The 16,964-nt window shown below is 48.4% G+C and overlaps 1 protein-coding gene across 11 annotated transcripts in view; it reads left to right on the forward strand.

The window, feature by feature from the left end:
• Nucleotides 1-16,964, forward strand: part of MYO18A (myosin XVIIIA) — a 212,522-nt gene that overhangs the window by 109,664 nt on the left and 85,894 nt on the right. For all 11 annotated transcript variants that reach the window (XM_087890417.1, XM_087890475.1, XM_087890399.1 and 8 more), the window contains 8 exons: nt 2,133-2,306; nt 4,343-4,433; nt 9,147-9,339; nt 11,049-11,135; nt 13,556-13,697; nt 14,000-14,159; nt 14,830-15,016; nt 16,867-16,964. The exon at nt 16,867-16,964 is cut by the window's right edge and continues 140 nt beyond it. In XM_087890417.1, coding sequence (XP_087746543.1) covers nt 2,133-2,306; nt 4,343-4,433; nt 9,147-9,339; nt 11,049-11,135; nt 13,556-13,697; nt 14,000-14,159; nt 14,830-15,016; nt 16,867-16,964 — 1,132 coding nt within the window. The remainder of the gene's footprint in view (nt 1-2,132; nt 2,307-4,342; nt 4,434-9,146; nt 9,340-11,048; nt 11,136-13,555; nt 13,698-13,999; nt 14,160-14,829; nt 15,017-16,866) is intronic.

The raw sequence follows: 16,964 nt of genomic DNA on the forward strand, positions 1-16,964 counted from the left end.
GAGGCTTTTCAAGGAGAGATTGGACAGCCGTTTGTCTGGACTGGAATACTTGAGCAGGAGGTTGGTCTAGAAGGCCTCCGAGGTCCCTTCCAGCCTTAGGATTCTAGAAGGAAAAAGAAGGAAAAAGAAGGAAAAAGAGAGGAAGGAAGGAAGGAAGGAAGGAAGGAAAAGAAGGAAGGAATGACGGACAGGGAGGGAGGGAGGGAGGGACCTTGGAGGTCTTCTAGTCCAACCCCCTGCTCAAGCAGGAGAACCTCTACCATTTGAGACAAATGCTTGTCCAGTCCCTTCTTGAAAACTTCCAGTGTTGGAGAAGGAAGGAAGGAAGGAAGGAATATTTTATATATTCAATTTTAAATTGTTTTAAATTTTGAATATTTATATGTGTTTTAATATGGCTGTACACCGCCCTGAGTCCTTCGGGAGAAGGGCAGTATAGAAATCTAATAAATCAAATCAAATCAAATCAAATCAAATCAAATCAAATCAAGGAAGGAAGGAAGGAAGGAAGGAAGGAAGGAAGGAAGGAAGGATAGCAGAATAACAGAGTCGGCAAGGCAGGCAGAAGGTTTTTCTTGCATACTAACACACACACACACACACACACACGGCTGCCTGCCATGCTTACCCCGGCAGTGCAGCTAAGGCGGTGGACCTCCCATCTCGTCTCATCAACTTCCTAACTACATTTTCATTAGGACCTTCTCGGCTGACGCTCGCTCGTCCTCTCTGCTCCTGGCTCTTGTTCTTCCCTCTCATGCACGATGAATGACCACAAGGCCGGGCGAGGGTCCCGCCCCACAGGGACCCCGATGGAGCCCCCCCTCCTCCCCTTAATGCAATTGTCCTCCCCTCCGCTGGTCCCTGGCCACGGAAGAGGCGCGGAAGGGATCTCCTCCTGGGGAAACGTCTGCGGAGAATCTGCTGCCTCCGCTCTCAGGCCAGGGATGGAGGCAGCTGGGCTTCCTTGGGGTTTCTTTCCCTGAAAAGGTTTTGCTTCTTCCTTCTTTCCTTCCTTCCTTCCTTCCTTCCTTCCTTCCTTCCTTCCTTCCTTCCTTCCTTCCTTCCTTCTTTCGTCCCTCCCTCCCTCCCTCCCTTCCATTTTTCCCTTCATTTCCCTTTCTTTCTTTCTTTTCTTCCTTCCTTCATTTCTTTCTTCCTTCCCTCCATCCCCCTTCCTTCCTTCCTTCCATCCATCCATCCCCCTTCCTTCCTTCCTTCCTTCTTTTCCTCCCTCCCTTCCATTTTTCCCTTCATTTCCCTTTCTTTCTTTTCTTCCTTCCTTCCTTCATTTCTTTCTTCCTTCCCTCCATCCCCCTTCCTTCCTTCCCTCTAACCCCCTTCTTTCCTTCTTTCCTTCCTTCCTTCTTTCCTTCCTTCTTTCCTTCCTTCTTTCCTCCCTCCCTCCCTTCCATTTTTTCCCTTCATTTCCCTTTCTTTCTTTTCTTCCTTCCTCTTTTCTTGGCTTTCTCCCTCCCTCCCTCCCTCCTTCCTTCCTTTCCTTCCTTCCTTCCTCCCTTCCTCCTTCCCTTCCATTTTCCCCTTCTTTTTTCCTTTCCATTTCCTTCCTCCCTCCCTCCCTCCCTTCCATTTTTTCCCTTCTATTTTTTTCTTCCCATTTTCCTGGCTTTCTCCTTCCTTCCCCCTTCCTCCTTCCCTCCTTTCCATTTCACTTTCTTTTTTCTTCCTGTTTCCCCAGCTTCCTCCCTCCTTCCCATTTCCTTCCTTCCTTTCCTTCTTTTGTCCCTCCCTCTCTCCCATTTCCCTTCCTTTTTTTCCTTCCTGTTTTTCTACCTTTCTCCCTCCCTCCTTCCCTCCCTCCCTTCCTTCCTTCCATCCATCCGTCCCTCTTTTTCCTTTTCTCTCTCTGAAGAACTGAAGAAGCCTCTTGGACGAGAAGCGAAACATTTTCAAAGAAAGCAAACGCAAGAAAGTCCAGTTGCCTTTTATAAAATCTCTGTCCTCTTCTTTGGGGGGGGGGGGGGTCTGTGGGAGGGATGAGTGCCCTGTCTGTGGGGCTGGGCCTCTTGCCCCCCCCCCTGCCCAGGTGTGCTGGTCCTCCTTGCCCTGGGCTGGCATGGGGGGCCCCCCTCTCCTTCCTGGGCTCACCCCCCCCATCTCTTCTCTTCCAGCCGGGAGGAAGCAGTTTGCCCGCCACGAGTGGGCCCAGAAAGCCGCCTACCTCCTGGGCTGCAACCTGGAGGAGCTCTCCTCGGCCATCTTCAAGCAGCAGCCCAAGGGCTCCCTGCCGAGGTCCACCTCCTTCCGCCAGGGGCCCGAGGAGGCGGGGCTGGCCGACGGCTCAGGTGAGTGGCCAGGCCTGGGCAGAGCCCCAGCTCGGGGCTGCAGGGCGCTTGGGACTTGGAGCCAGCCCCGGGCCGGAGGTCGGCTGCCCCACGATAACGGCGCCAGATTGAGTGGCCCCGGTTGGTTCACAGCTGGGGGTTGGGACGCCCCCAAATTGGGGGCCAGGCAAGGGGATTGGCCGGGCAGGGGGCTGATCCAGGAGCGGCTGGAAATAAATGAGTCCACGAAAGAGGGAGATTGAGTGGGGGGTCAGCTCTAAGCTCCCCCCCCCCATGAAATAATCGGCCTTGATCAGGGCGGGGTGGAATGGGGGGCTCCATGTAATCCATGCGTTACTTCAGGGAATCCCAGGACTGTGACATTTGATCTTTCTTTCTTTCTTTCTTTCTTTCTTTCTTTCTTTCTTTCTTTCTTTCTTTCTTTCTTTCTTTCTTTCTTTCTTTCTTTCTTTCTCACACACTGCAACATTTGAGTCTTTCTTTTTCTTTCTTTCTCTCTTTTTCTCTCTCCCTCCCTCGTTCATTTCCTCTTTCTCTCTCTCTCTCTCACACACACTGCAACATTTGAATCTTTCTTTCGTTCTTTTTTTCTTTCTTTCTCTCTTTCTCTCACACATACTGCAACATTTGAGTCTTTCTTTTTCTTTCTTTCTTTCTTTCTCTATCTTTCTTTCTTCCTCCCTCCCTCCCTCCCTCCCTCCCTCCCTCTTTCATTTCCTCTTTTTTTCTCTCTCTCACACATACACTGCAACATTTGTCTTTCTTTTTCTTTCTTTCTCTCTATCTTTCTTTCTCCCTCCCTCCCTCCCTCTTTCATTTCCTCTTTTTTTCTCTCTCTCACACATACACTGCAACATTTGAGTCTTTCTTTTTCTTTCTTTCTCTCTATCTTTCTTTCTCCCTCCCTCCCTCCCTCTTTCATTTCCTCTTTTTTTCTCTCTCTCACACATACACTGCAACATTTGTCTTTCTTTCTCTTTCTTTCTCTCTATCTTTCTTTCTCCCTCCCTCCCTCCCTCTTTCATTTCCTCTTTTTTTCTCTCTCTCACACATACACTGCAACATTTGAGTCTTTCTTTTTCTTTCTTTCTCTCTATCTTTCTTTCTCCCTCCCTCCCTCCCTCTTTCATTTCCTCTTTTTTTCTCTGTCTCACACATACACTGCAACATTTGAGTCTTTCTTTTTCTTTCTTTCTATCTTTCTTTCTCCCTCCCTCCCTCTTTCATTTCCTCTTTTTTTCTCTCTCTCACACATACACTGCAACATTTGTCTTTCTTTCTCTCTTTCTTTCTTTCTCTTTCTCTCCCTCCCTTTTTCATTTCCTCTTTCTCTCTCTCTTTCACACACACACACACACACACACACTGCAACATTTGAGTCTTTCTTTCTCTCTTTCTTTCTCTCTCTCTCACACACACACTGCAACATTTGAGTCTTTCTTTCTTTCTTTCTTTCTCTTTCTCTCCCTCCCTTTTTCATTTCCTCTTTCTCTCTCTCTCTCTTTCACACACACACACACACACACACACACACACACTGCAACATTTGAGTCTTTCTTTCTTCCTTTCTCTCTCTCTCTTTCTTTCCCCCTCCCTCCCTCTTTCATTTCCTCTCTCTCTCTCTCTCTCTCTCTCTCTCTCTCTCTCTCTCTGTCTCACACACACACACTCAAGGTAAGCAGCCGTTTGGATTCGGCTTGTGAAGGAAGCCTCCCCAGCACCAGATGAATCAGAGCGTGAGGCCCTCCGCTGGGTGTTGTGCAGAAGGGGAAGGGAAGGGGTTTCCCCCCAAACTCTGCCCTATTTAGTTGGGGAGGGGGTGTTGTAATGCCACTTTTAGCTGGATAAGAGCATCCTCCCCCCCCCTTCCCCTGGACCTGGGCAAGAGAGAGACGGATGTTCCCCACCCATCCAACGTATCCCGAGCCCTTTGGAGACCCCTGACTCAATTCTGGTGCCGCGGTGGGGTGGGACGGGGGGATCCCTTCCAGGCAGCACCCACCTCACCTCCCCCCACCCTTTTTCTCTCTCTGCAGGTCCCAAAATCTCTGCCTTGGAGTGCTTGGAAGCCCTGACCTCCGGCTTGTACTCGGAGCTGTTCACTCTCCTCATCTGTCTACTCAACAGGTAAGAGACTGCAGGGGTCTCTTCTTCCTCCACGTGCCCCCTCCTCTTTTTTTTTTTTTTAAATTTGATTTATATGCCGCCCTTCTCCGGAGACTCATGGCGGCTTACAATGCGTTAAGCAATAGCCTTCATCCTTTTGTATATTTATACAAAGTCAGCTTATTGCCCCCACAATCCGGGTCCTCATTTTACCTGCCTCGGAAGGATGGAAGGCTGAGTCAACCTTGAGCCTGGCGAGATTTGAACTCGCAGTAATTGCAGGCAGCAGATGTTAATAACAGTGCTTTAGTCCACTGTACTACAGGGACTCTTGCCCGTCTCTGGCCATTAACAGGCTCCATCAGTGTCCGAGATCTGGCCAGACCCTCCTCCCCCCCCGATGCCAATGGGGGGTGGGCTTTTTACACCCAGCCGAGTTTTTCCCCCTTTCTAAAAGCCAGGATGAAATGAGGACGGGGGGGGGGGTCCTTCAGCCCATATAGCTCCACAACCTCCCAAGGGATGGGGGGGCTTTGTCCTTTCTCTGAAGGGGTGGGGGCCACACCTGTGCAGCTGCAGGTAAAGAGACCCCACCAGGCAATAAGCTGGATTGTAACAGGAGCCTTCGTCCACAACCCCTTGGTACTGGGGTCTCTAGTTTTGGGGTCCTTTCTCTCTCTTTTTTTTTTTTAAAAAAAATTGGTTTTTCGAAATATAAAATGCAAAGAAAAAAAACAAAAATGTAGTGGGAAACTATGAAGAGGTGGAAAGAAATGTAGGAAAGGAAAGTTTAGTTTAGTTTAGTTTAGTTTGATTTGTATATTTGAAAGGGAGGAAAGGAAAGAAATAGGCACCAACTTCCGACTCTCTTGAGCACAGTAGAAGGTAAACAAAAGGACAACCACAACTTTTTGCTTTTACACAACAAAAGTGTGCACAAGCCATTTCTAGAACGATGAGCCTGCCTAGTTAACAAAAATAAAATCAAAGTTTCATTTATTTATTTATTTTTACATTGAAAGAACAAAATCCGGAAGCAATTTCAGAATAGAAACAAGGTTAGATATAGTCTCTTCTTTGGATAAAAAAATTCAGTTTAGTTTTGGGGTCCTTTCTCCATTTACACAGATATGGTACCCCCATTTCCTGTCAATACAGGCAGTCCTCGACTTACAACCATCCGTTTAGTGACCAAAGTTACTACGGCACTGAAAAAAAGCAACTTACAACCAGTTTTTCACACTTACGACCGTTCCACCACTCTCACGCTCACAAGATCAAAATCTGGACACCTGTCAACTGTCTCCTATTTATGACGGTGGTCGCAGTGTCCCAGGGTCACGTGATCCGTTCTTGCAACCTTCTAAAGCCGAGGAGTGTGGGAGGAGTCAGATTCGCTTAACGACCCCACGGTTCACTTAACAGCAGCAGCGATTCGTTGAACGACTGTGGCAAACACTCACTCCGCGGCTGCCTCGCTTAGCCGGGGAAATTCCAGCCTCTCATCACCGTCGTAAGTCGAGGACTGCCGATGCTGGGACTTTCCAAGGCCAAGTTAATCGTGTCCTTCCGTTGGGCTAATTTTCTGCCGCTCGATTTTTTTTTTTTTTTTTAGACAATAGGCTAATTAGCTGTGAAAATCTTCTCCCGCTTAACGAGGCTCTGTTGTCACAACACCGTAATGCGCAAATGCCACGTTTGAGGATGATTTTAAGAAATCATTTCATTCTACATATTTAGTAACACGACCAAAATGGGCTTCTTCCTCTATTTGACATTATAGCAAAGCCCTGCAGGGCAGCAGAGTGGCGCGGTGGCCTAGAGGGGGCGCTCTCGCCTGTGAGTTCGATCCTAGGTAGAGGCAGATATTTCTCTCTCTGGGCTCAATGAGAATATATCTACTGAACAAAACTCCTCATTGGCAACAGGGAAGGGCATCCGGCCATGAAAACACTCTGCCGGCTCCATTCAGTTGCCCAGACTCCACCCCGCAAGGGATTATGGGGGTCGTTAAACGAGGATGATGAAAGCCATGCCATGCCTGTGATTATATATCTTTTTTTTTTTTTCATTTTAACAAAAATCACCTATAATTGGAATCTGGAATCGTGCCAAATAAAGCTCGAAGGCATGGATGGACAGGCAGGGTCATAAAAAGGTACCGGTATTCCTCGACTTACGACCATAAGTGAGCCCAAAATTTCCTGTGCTAACCGAGACCGTTTTGAATGAGTTCTTTGAGCCGTTTTACGACTTTAAGTGAATCACTGCAGCTGTTAACTAACACTGGTTGTTAAGCGAATCCAGCTTCCCCCATTGATTTTGCTCATTGGAAGGTCGCAAAGGGGGATCACGTGATCCCAGGACACTGTGACCGTCATAAGTATGAATCAGTGGCCTAATGTCCGAATTCCGCCCATGAAACCATGCAACGGTCATAAGGATGAAAAATGGTCATAAGTCTCTTTTTTCAGTGCCCTTGTAACTTCAAACGGTCACTAAGCGAACGGTGATAAGTCAAGCATTACCTGTAGAGGTAGCCCTTGACTTTAACAACAGTTCATTTATTGGTCATTCGAAGTTACAACAGCACTGAAAGAAGTGACTTAGGACCATTTTCCACACTTACGACCGTTCCAGCATCCCCCATGGTCACGTGATCAAAATTCAGGCCCTTGGCAACTGACTCGTATTTATGACCGCCCCAGTGTCCCGGGGACACGTGATCCCCTTTTGCGACCTTCTGACAGGCATAGTCACACGGAGAAGCCCGATTCACTTAACAACCGTGTGACGGACTTCACCACTGCAGTGTTTCACTTAACAAGCTTTTTATTTATTTTTTATTTATTTATTATCAAGTTTATAGACCGCCCTTCTCCCGAAGGACTCAGGGCGGTGTACAGCCAAAGTAAAAAACATAGATACAAACATTAAAAACAATTTAAAAAGATATATATAAGTTTGGCCCCAAAGTTAAAAAACAGTAACAAAACATATTAAAAACATTTTAAAAAGTGGTAACCTTGAGGCTACCTTAACCACTGCAATGTTTCACTTAACAACCTTGAGGCTACCATAACCACTGCAGTGTTTCACTTAACAACCTTGAGGCTACCATAACCACTGCAGTGTTTCACTTAACAACCTTGAGGCTTCCTTAACCACTGCAATGTTTCACTTAACAACCTTGAGGCTACCTTAACCACTTCAGTGTTTCACTTAACAACCATGTGACAGACTTAACCACTGCAGTGTTTCACTTAACAACTTGAGGCTACCTTAACCACTGCAATGTTTCACTTAACAACCTTGAGGCTACCTTAACCTATAACGTATAATAACAGACCTCCGGATTTTTCGTCGGGCCCTGAAAACTTATTTATTTCAACTAGCTGGGCTGGCTTGAGCTAAATTTTAAATTGGTTTTAAATTGGGTTGTTTTAATTTACGGCCAGAATATCTAATTATTTTAATACTGTTTTTTAAATTTTGTATGTTTTGTTTTTACTTAGGCTGTGCACCGCCCTGAGTCCTATTTGGAGAAGGGCGGTATAGAAATTTAAACAAATAAATAAATAAATAAATAAACCACTGCAATGTTTCACTTAACAACCTTGAGGCTACCTTAACCACTGCAATGTTTCACTTAACAACCATGAGGCTTCCTTAACCACTGCAGTGTTTCACTTAACAACTTTGAGGCTTCCTTAACCACTGCAGTGTTTCACTTAACAACTTTGAGGCTTCCTTAACCACTGCAATGTTTCACTTAACAACCATGAGGCTTCCTTAACCACTGCAATGTTTCACTTAACAACCATGAGGCTTCCTTAACCACTGCAATGTTTCACTTAACAACCATGAGGCTTCCTTAACCACTGCAGTGTTTCACTTAACAACTGTGGCAGGAAAGGTTATCAAACGGGACAAAAAACTCACTGCCCTGCTTAGCGATCCAAATTTGGGGGGAGGGGGGGTTCAGTTGTGGTCGTAAGCCGAGGACTACCCGTAATGTCCTTTTGTCCAGCGAGCCAAGCGGAATTGCTACCAGGTGGGGCAGAAACCCAGGGCCCTTGTTCGGAAGTGGCTATTGTCTAACTAGTTGGTCAGGCAATATATAAACTATCAATGCATGTTTGTCAAAAGGTATTATATTGCTTTAAGACTGTGTTGCATCATCCTGTATCCTGATTGGCTGAGCTCTCTAGCCAATGTACTTAAGGGGAAGCCTGAATCATGGCTTGTGGACACTACACCATTTTATCTGCTTATTTGCTGTTACTCTCTACCTGATCTCTCTGCACGATCACTGTTTGATCGTTGCTACTTGTTGCTTTCCACTATTTATTGAATGTTTTAATACTGAACTCGTTCCTGTTTGAAACTCAAGAAGAACTGTTTTTATTGTGTAATGACAACAACTGGTAAGAAGACTTTGTACTTGGCATATCCCTGAATTGATATTTTAACTATCGCCTTATTTGTGTATGACTTGGATTGTTACTGGACTTTGCTTTACTTTTTCCTAAAAAGTAGAAGACTACCACAACTCAGTGGGTCAGTATATAAACTGTGATTATTCATAAACACTCTCAGCCGTTTTTCCATGTGCATACTCAAGGGATACTCTGCACCATAACCCATAACGTCAGTTATGAGCCAAGAATATCCTTAACAACCCTCCCACATCATTTCCACCCCACCCTCCGACCTCCCTCTCTTTCCCTGCAGGGCCCTGAAGTCCAACCAGCGTTCCTTGTGCTCCATGATGATCGTGGACACGCCCGGCCTACAGAACCCCGAGATGGCCGGACAGAGCCGGGGGGCCACGTTTGAGGAGCTGTGCCACAACTACGCCCAGGAGAGGCTGCAGGGGCTCTTTCATGAACGCACCTTCGTGCAGGAGCTGGAGCGATACAAGGAGGTAAGCTTCCCTGGGTGGGAGGGACGGAGGGACCCAAAAGAAGAGGAGGGGGGGGACCTGGAAGCCACAGATGGAAACTCATCAAGGAAGTGAACTAAGGAGGAATTTCCTGACAGCGAGGACAATTAACCAGTGGAACAGCTTGCCACCAGAAGTTTGTAAACGCTATAGGAGCATTTGTAAAAGTATAGGAGCGTGGGTTGGACTAGAAGACCTCCAGGGTCCCCGTTATTCTGTTAAGGATGGCAACTAGGAGAGAAGCAACCTAGAACTAAGGAGAAATTTCCTGACTCTGAGAGCAATTGACCAGTGGAACAGCTTGCCACCAGAAGTTGTGGGTGCTTCATCGCTGGAAGTTTTTAAGGAGAGACTGGACAGCCATTTGTCTGAAATGGTGTAGGGTCTCCTGCTTGAACGGGGTTGGACTAGAAGACCTCTAAAGTCCCTTCCAACTTCGTTATTCTATAATTCTATGGAAGGAAGGAAGGAAGGAAGGAAGGAAGGAAGGAAGGAAGGAAGGAAGGAAGGAAGGAAGGGAAAGAAGGAAGGAAAGGAAGGAAAGGAAGGAAGGAAGGAAAGGGAAGAAGGGAAGGGAAGGAAGGAAGGAAGGAAGGAAGGAAGGAAGGAAGTGAAAGAAGGAAGGAAGGAAGGGAAGGAAGGAAAGGAAGGAAGGGCAATGGTTGGAAACTAATCAAGGAGAGAAGCAACCTGGAATTAAGGAGAAATTTCCTGACAATGAGAACAATTGACCAGTGGAACTGCTTGCCACCAGAAGCTGTGGATGCTCCATCATGGGAGGTTTTCAAGAAGAGATTGGACAGCCCTTTGTCTGAAATGGCGTAGGGTCTCGTGCTTGAATGGGGTTGGACTAGAAGACCTCTAAAGTCCCTTCCAACTTCGTTATTCTATAATTCTATGGAAGGAAGGAAGGAAGGAAAGGAAGGGAAGGAAGGAAGGAAGGATGGAAGGAAGGAAGGAAAGGAAGGATGGAAGGAAGGAAAGGAAGGGAAGGGAAGGGAAGGAAGGAAGGAAGGAAGGAAGGAAGGGAGGGCAATGGTTGGAAACTAATCAAGGAGAGAAGCAACCTGGAATTAAGGAGAAATTTCCTGACAATGAGAACAATTGACCAGTGGAACTGCTGGCCACCAGAAGCTGTGGATGCTCCATCATGGGAGGTTTTCAAGAAGAGACTGGACAGCCCTTTGTCTGAAATGGCGTAGGGTCTCCTGATTGAGCAGGAGGTTGGACTAGAAGACCTCTAAAGTCCCTCCCCACTCTTGTTATTTTGTTAGGCTGAGATTGCCCTATGCCGAGATGAGATGGTAGTCTCCAAGCTTGGCGACCCTTGAAGACTCGTGGCCTTTAACTCCCAGAATTCTGGGAGTTGAAGTCCACAAGCCTCCCAATGGCTAAGCTTGGAGCTCCCTGCCCTACATGTTGGGTCCTCCAGAGGGCACCTAGACCCTCAATATCCTGCTCCTCACTTTTTCTCCCCACGGGGAATTCTCTCTTTCAGCCCACCCGGATTTTATTTCCTTTCACTTTCCAGGCGGGTGGGGGTGATGGGGGGGCTGCGGAGGGGGTGGCCGGTGGACTCTCTCTCCTGACTAATGCACTGACCACTGGTGTCTCCATCTCTCCTCTCTCTGGGCGCCTTGGACCTGTGGCCACTGGACACTAATCACACCTCCTCTGTCCCTGCTCTCTAGGAGAACGTAGACCTCTCCTTAGACGCCTTGGAGCCCAGTGTCTCGGGCTCCGTGGCCACAATGGACGAAGCGTCCCATCAGGCACTGGTAAGCAGCATGGGAAACGGGGTTCAAGGCCCCCAACTCTTCCCCTTCTTCCGTCTCTCTCCCCTTCCTTGCTTGGGAGCCCCTGGCCTTGGGGAAGAGTTGGGCTGCGACGTGATACTATAGAAGTTAAGGGCACAGGGAGGCAGTCCTCGACATACGACCGCAACGGAGCCCCAGATTTCTGCCGCTAAGCAGGACCGTTGCTTGCCCCCGTTGTTGAGCGAATCGTTGCAGTTGTCGGGTTAACAGAGGTGGTCCATAACCGAGCCCAACTTTCTGTTCACAAACTGAGACGGCGGTTCAGGGGAACTTTGTCCCGCTTTGCGGCTTTCCTTGCCAACTGGATCGTTGCAGTTGTTGGGTTAGCAGAGGCGGTCCTCGGCTTAACGACCGTAATTAAGCATAAAAGTTTCTGTGGTTAAGCGAGACAGTGGTTCGGTGACTTTTGCCCCGTGTTAACTGCCTTTCTTGCCGCAGTTGCTAAGTGAGTCGCTGCAGTTGTTAAGTGAGTCGCTCGGTTGTTAAGTGAATCTGGCTCCTGGGAATTCTGGGAAGTCCTCATTTTAAAGCAGAGGCCTTCAAACTTGGCAGCTTTAAGACTTGTGGACTTCAACTCCCAGAATTCTCCAGCTGGCTGGGGGATTCTGGGAGTTGAAGTCCACAAGTCTTAAAGCTGCCAAGTTTGAAGACCTCTGCTTTAAAGCATGCTGGCTGGGGGATTCTGGGAGTTGGAGTCCACCCCTCTTAAAACCTGCTGGCTGGGGGATTCTGGGAGTTGGAGTCCACAAGTCTTAAAGCTGCCAAGTTTAAAGACCTCTGCTTTAAAGCATGCTGGCTGGGGGATTCTGGGAGTTGGAGTCCACCCCTCTTAAAACCTGCTGGCTGGGGGATTCTGGGAGTTGGAGTCCACAAGTCTTAAAGCTGCCAAGTTTAAAGACCTCTGCTTTAAAGCATGCTGGCTGGGGGATTCTGGGAGTTGTAGTCCACCCCTCTTAAAACCTGCTGGCTGGGGGATTCTGGGAAGCCCTTTCACAATTGCCCCCCCCCCCTCTCTTGATTTTTCCTGCCAAACCCTGCCTGAAGTCCATCAGCCCCCGCCGCGAGGACTGTGTGGTTGTGTGTTCCTGCCTGCCTGGGCCTGGCGTGTGTGTGTTTTTGTGTGTGTTTGTACGGAGAGCAGCTCTTTTTGTGCTCCCCACTGAGTTGCAGGGAGTAATTTCGAGGCTTAAGGCTCCGGATTGAATTTCCGTGCAGCCGAAGCCCCTTTTATTAAGTATTGATTCTTGGCGGGGAAGTTTTTGTTCCCAGGCTGGAGCCGAACGAACGGAGCCGGCCGCTCGGGCTGCCTCCCCTGCGGGGCTTTGGGGCTGGGGCATGCCAGGCCGGGAGGGGCAGCGTCTGACCCTTCTCGTCCCTCTGCTTTTCCAGGCCCCCTCCCCAAATCTCCAGTCACTGACCGTCCGTGGAGATTCTCAACGCTCCAAGTCACGGTTGCCCCAAAGGTAACTGGTTTTTTTCTTTGAAAACATCTCGCTTCTCATCCAAGAAGCTTCTTCAGTTTTTCCGGGGTCTGTCCGTCCGTCCTTCCTTCCTTCCTTCCTTCCCTCCCTCTCTCCCTTCTTTCTTTCTTTCTTTCTTTCCTTCCTTCCTTCCTCTTGCTTTCTTTCTTTCTCTCTCTTTCATGCTCTTTTTCTCTTCTCTCTTTTCTCTTCTTTCTTTCTTTCCTTCCTTCCTTTCTCCCTCCCTTCCTCCCTTCCTTACTCTCTCCCTCCTGTCTTTCTTTCTTTCTTTCTTTCTTTCTTTCTTTCTTTCTTTCTTTCTTTCTTTCTTTCTTTCTTTCTTTCTTTCCTTCATTCCTTCCTTCCTTCCCTCCCTCTCTCCCTTCTTTCTTTCCTTCCTTCCTTCCTTCCTTCCTCTTTCTTTCTTTCTTTCTCTCTCTCTTTCATGTTCTTTTTCTCTTCTTTCTTTCTTTCTTTCTTTCCTTCCTTCCTCTTTCTTCCTTCCTTTCTCTCTCTTTCATGCTCCTTTTCTCCTCTCTTTTCTCTTCTTTCTTTCCTTCCTTCCTTCCTTTCTCCTTCCCTTCCTTCCTTCCTTTCTCTCTCTCTCTCCTGTCTTTCTTTCTTTTCCTTCCTTCCTTCCCTCCCTCCTTCCCTCTCTCCCTTCCTCCTCCCTCTCTTTCCTTCCTTCCTTCCTTCTTTCTGTTTTTCTCTCTCTTTTCTTTCTCTCTCTCTCTCTCTCTCTCCCTTTCTTTCTCTCTCCCCCCTCCTCTTTCAGTGTCCCTCAGTGAAGAAGCTTCTTGGATCAGGAGCAAAACGTTTTCAAGGAAAAACCCAAGGAAGTCCAGTCGACTTTTGGAAAAGCCCCTTTGAGACTCCCATCACTGATGTCCATCCTGTAACATTTTGGGGGCCTCCCCGCAGGTTCGCACCCTGGCCCGGACCGACGAAGCCCGTGGCCTGCTGTGGCTGTTGGAGGAGGAGTCCTTCCAGCCTGGGGGCAGCGAGGAGGGTCTTCTCGAGCGGCTCTTCACCCACTACGGCCCACAGGACGGAGACAAAAAAGGTACTCGGGGAAGGAAGGGTGTTGAACTGGGATAAACTGGGCTCACCCTGAATCCGGTGGGGTCGCTCTGGTTTCCCCTCTTGGCTTCCGTCTTTGGAGCAGAAACTGCCTCCCAAGGGGAGCCAAGGATTGGTAGTCCTCGATTTACGACAACAGTGGGGGCACAGCTTGGGGGGGGGGCGTGGCAGGGGAAGGTTACTGCAAAATCCCCATTTCCTCCTGATCAGCTGGGACTCGGGAGGCAGAGAATAGATGGGGAGGGGGCCCAGAGTCCTGAATTTTCACCTCTCTTACTTTGGCAGCCTCCAACCCGCTTCTCCGGAGCAATAAAGCTCGGCATTTCTTCCTGGGACATAGCTACGGCACCAACTGGGTGGAGTACGACACCAGCGGCTGGCTGAGTTACGTCCGGCAAAATCCCGCCTCTCAAAACAGCTTGGTCCTCCTCCAGGAATCCCAAAAGTAAGGCAGACGGTCTTTGGGTGGGTGGGTGGGGCTAGCAAACTCCCTTGGGCTGCCCGGGGAGGCTCTGACCTCAGGCAGGCAGGAGGACCTTTCTCTGAAACTGGAGGCTTTGAAGAAGAGACAGGACAGCATTTGCCTGAAAGGGTATAAGGATCTCCTGCTTAAACGGGGTTGGAATAGAAGACCTCCCAGGTCCCTTCCAGCAGAAGGAAGGAAGGAAGGAAGGAAGGAAGGAAGGAAGGAAGGAAGGAAGGAAGGAAGGAAGGAAGGAAAAAAAATCTGAAAGGAAAAAGGAGGAGAAGGAAAATTGTGGAGGTGGAGGAGTGGCAGAACAAGGCGGTAGAGTCAAACAAGGCATCTGCCTACAATCCCTACATAGCCACAAATGAACCCAAGAAGGAAGGAAAAGGAAAAAGATGAGTAAAATGACAAAGGGAAATGGGAAGGGAGGGAGGGAGGAAGAAAGGAAGAAGGGAGGGAGGGAAGGAAGGAAGGAAGGAAGGAAGGAAGGAAGGAAGGAAGATGGAAAGGAGAAAGGGAAGAGGAGAAGAGGGAAGGAAAAAAGAAAGGGAGTGTTATAACCGTGTTATTCTGTTAATTCATCTTGAGGAGAAGGAAGGCACCCATCCTCTCTCTCTCTCTCTCCTCTTTCCTTTTCCTTCCTCAGGAAAATCATCAGCAGCCTCTTTGCAGGCCGAGCGGGGGCCACCACGGTGCTCTCGGGCTCCATCGCGGGTCTGGAGGGGGGCTCCCAGCTGGCCCTGCGCAGAGCCACCAGCATGCGCAAGACCTTCACCACGGGGGTGGCTGCGGTGAAGAAGAAGTCTGTGTGCATCCAGGTCAAGCTGCAGGTGGTGAGTCTCGGGGGGGTTCTGGGCCCAGAGGAAAGGGGGACCCTGCATGTCTAGGGAAAGGCGACTTTAAGATGGGTGGACTTCCAGTTCCAGAATCCCCCAGCCGGCATGCTTTAAGATGGGTGGATTTTAATTCCCAGAATTCTCCAGCCTGCATGCTTGAAGATGGGTGGATTTTAATTCCCAGAATCCCCCAGCCGGCATGCTTTAAGAGGGGTGGATTTTAATTCCCAGAATTCTCCAGCCTGCATGCTTTAAGATGGGTGGATTTTAATTCCCAGAATTCCCCAGCCAGCAAGCTTTAAGATGGGTGGATTTTAATTCCCAGAATCCCCCAGCCAGCAAGCTTTAAGATGGGTGGATTTTAATTCCCAGAATCCCCCAGCCGGCATGCTTTAAGAGGGGTGGATTTTAATTCCCAGAATCCCCCAGCCGGCATGCTTTAAGAGGGGTGGATTTTAATTCCCAGAATCCCCCAGCTGGCATGCTTTAAGAGGGGTGGATTTTAATTCCCAGAATCCCCCAGCCGGCATGCTTTAAGAGGGGTGGATTTTAATTCCCAGAATTCTCCAGCCAGCAAGCTTTAAGATGGGTGGATTTTAATTCCCAGAATTCTCCAGCCAGCAAGCTTTAAAATGGGTGGATTTTAATTCCCAGAATTCTCCAGCCAGCAATGCTTTAAGATGGGTGGATTTTAATTCCCAGAATTCTCCAGCCAGCAAGCTTTAAAATGGGTGGATTTTAATTCCCAGAATCCCCCAGCCAGCAAGCTTTAAGATGGGTGGATTTTAATTCCCAGAATTCTCCAGCCTGCATGCTTTAAGATGGGTGGATTTTAATTCCCAGAATCCCCCAGCCAGCAAGCTTTAAAATGGGTGGATTTTAATTCCCAGAATTCCCCAGCCGGCAAGCTTTAAGAGGGGTGGATTTTAATTCCCAGAATTCTCCAGCCTGCATGCTTGAAGATGGGTGGATTTTAATTCCCAGAATCCCCCAGCCAGCAAGCTTTAAGATGGGTGGATTTTAATTCCCAGAATTCTCCAGCCTGCATGCTTTAAGATGGGTGGATTTTAATTCCCAGAATCCCCCAGCCAGCAAGCTTTAAGATGGGTGGATTTTAATTCCCAGAATTCTCCAGCCTGCATGCTTGAAGATGGGTGGATTTTAATTCCCAGAATCCCCCAGCCAGCAAGCTTTAAGAGGGGTGGATTTTAATTCCCAGAATTCTCCAGCCTGCATGCTTTAAGATGGGTGGATTTTAATTCCCAGAATCCCCCAGCCAGCAAGCTTTAAGATGGGTGGATTTTAATTCCCAGAATTCTCCAGCCTGCATGCTTTAAGATGGGTGGATTTTAATTCCCAGAATTCCCCAGCCGGCAAGCTTTAAGAGGGGTGGATTTTAATTCCCAGAATTCTCCAGCCTGCATGCTTGAAGATGGGTGAACTCCAACTCCCAGAATCCCTTAGATACTGGCTGTGGAATTCTGGGAGTCAAAGTCCACCCGTCTTAAAGCATGCTGGCTAAGGAATTCTGGGAGTTGAAATTCACCCCTCTTGAAACATTTCTGCCTGGGGGATTCTGGGATCTAAAGTCCCCCCGTCTTATAGCGATCTCTCATAGGGACCCAGAGCAGTGTCCATTAAAATATCAAAGCATAAAAGCAGTATATAAACTTTAAAGAGAGACCAGGAGGATCAACATTAATGAAAAGGGGATGATGGCCTGTTGGTTGATGAATGGGGGAGATCGTTGGACAGGCTAGTGGTCAGCAGTCCTTTGGACTGCAGTCGCCTCTCCTTCCAAGCCCCCCACCCACTCTTGACCGTGGTCTCCTTCTCCCACCCATCAGGATGCCCTGATCGACACCCTCAAGAAGTCCAAGCTGCATTTCGTCCACTGCTTCCTGCCCAAGGCCAACGGCTGGCGAGGCGATGCCAAGGGCCCTTA

This window comes from Pantherophis guttatus, chromosome 1, assembly GCF_059756535.1.
Source record: "Pantherophis guttatus breed Tessera chromosome 1, ASM5975653v1, whole genome shotgun sequence".
In the NCBI taxonomy this organism is placed as follows: domain Eukaryota; kingdom Metazoa; phylum Chordata; class Lepidosauria; order Squamata; family Colubridae; genus Pantherophis; species Pantherophis guttatus.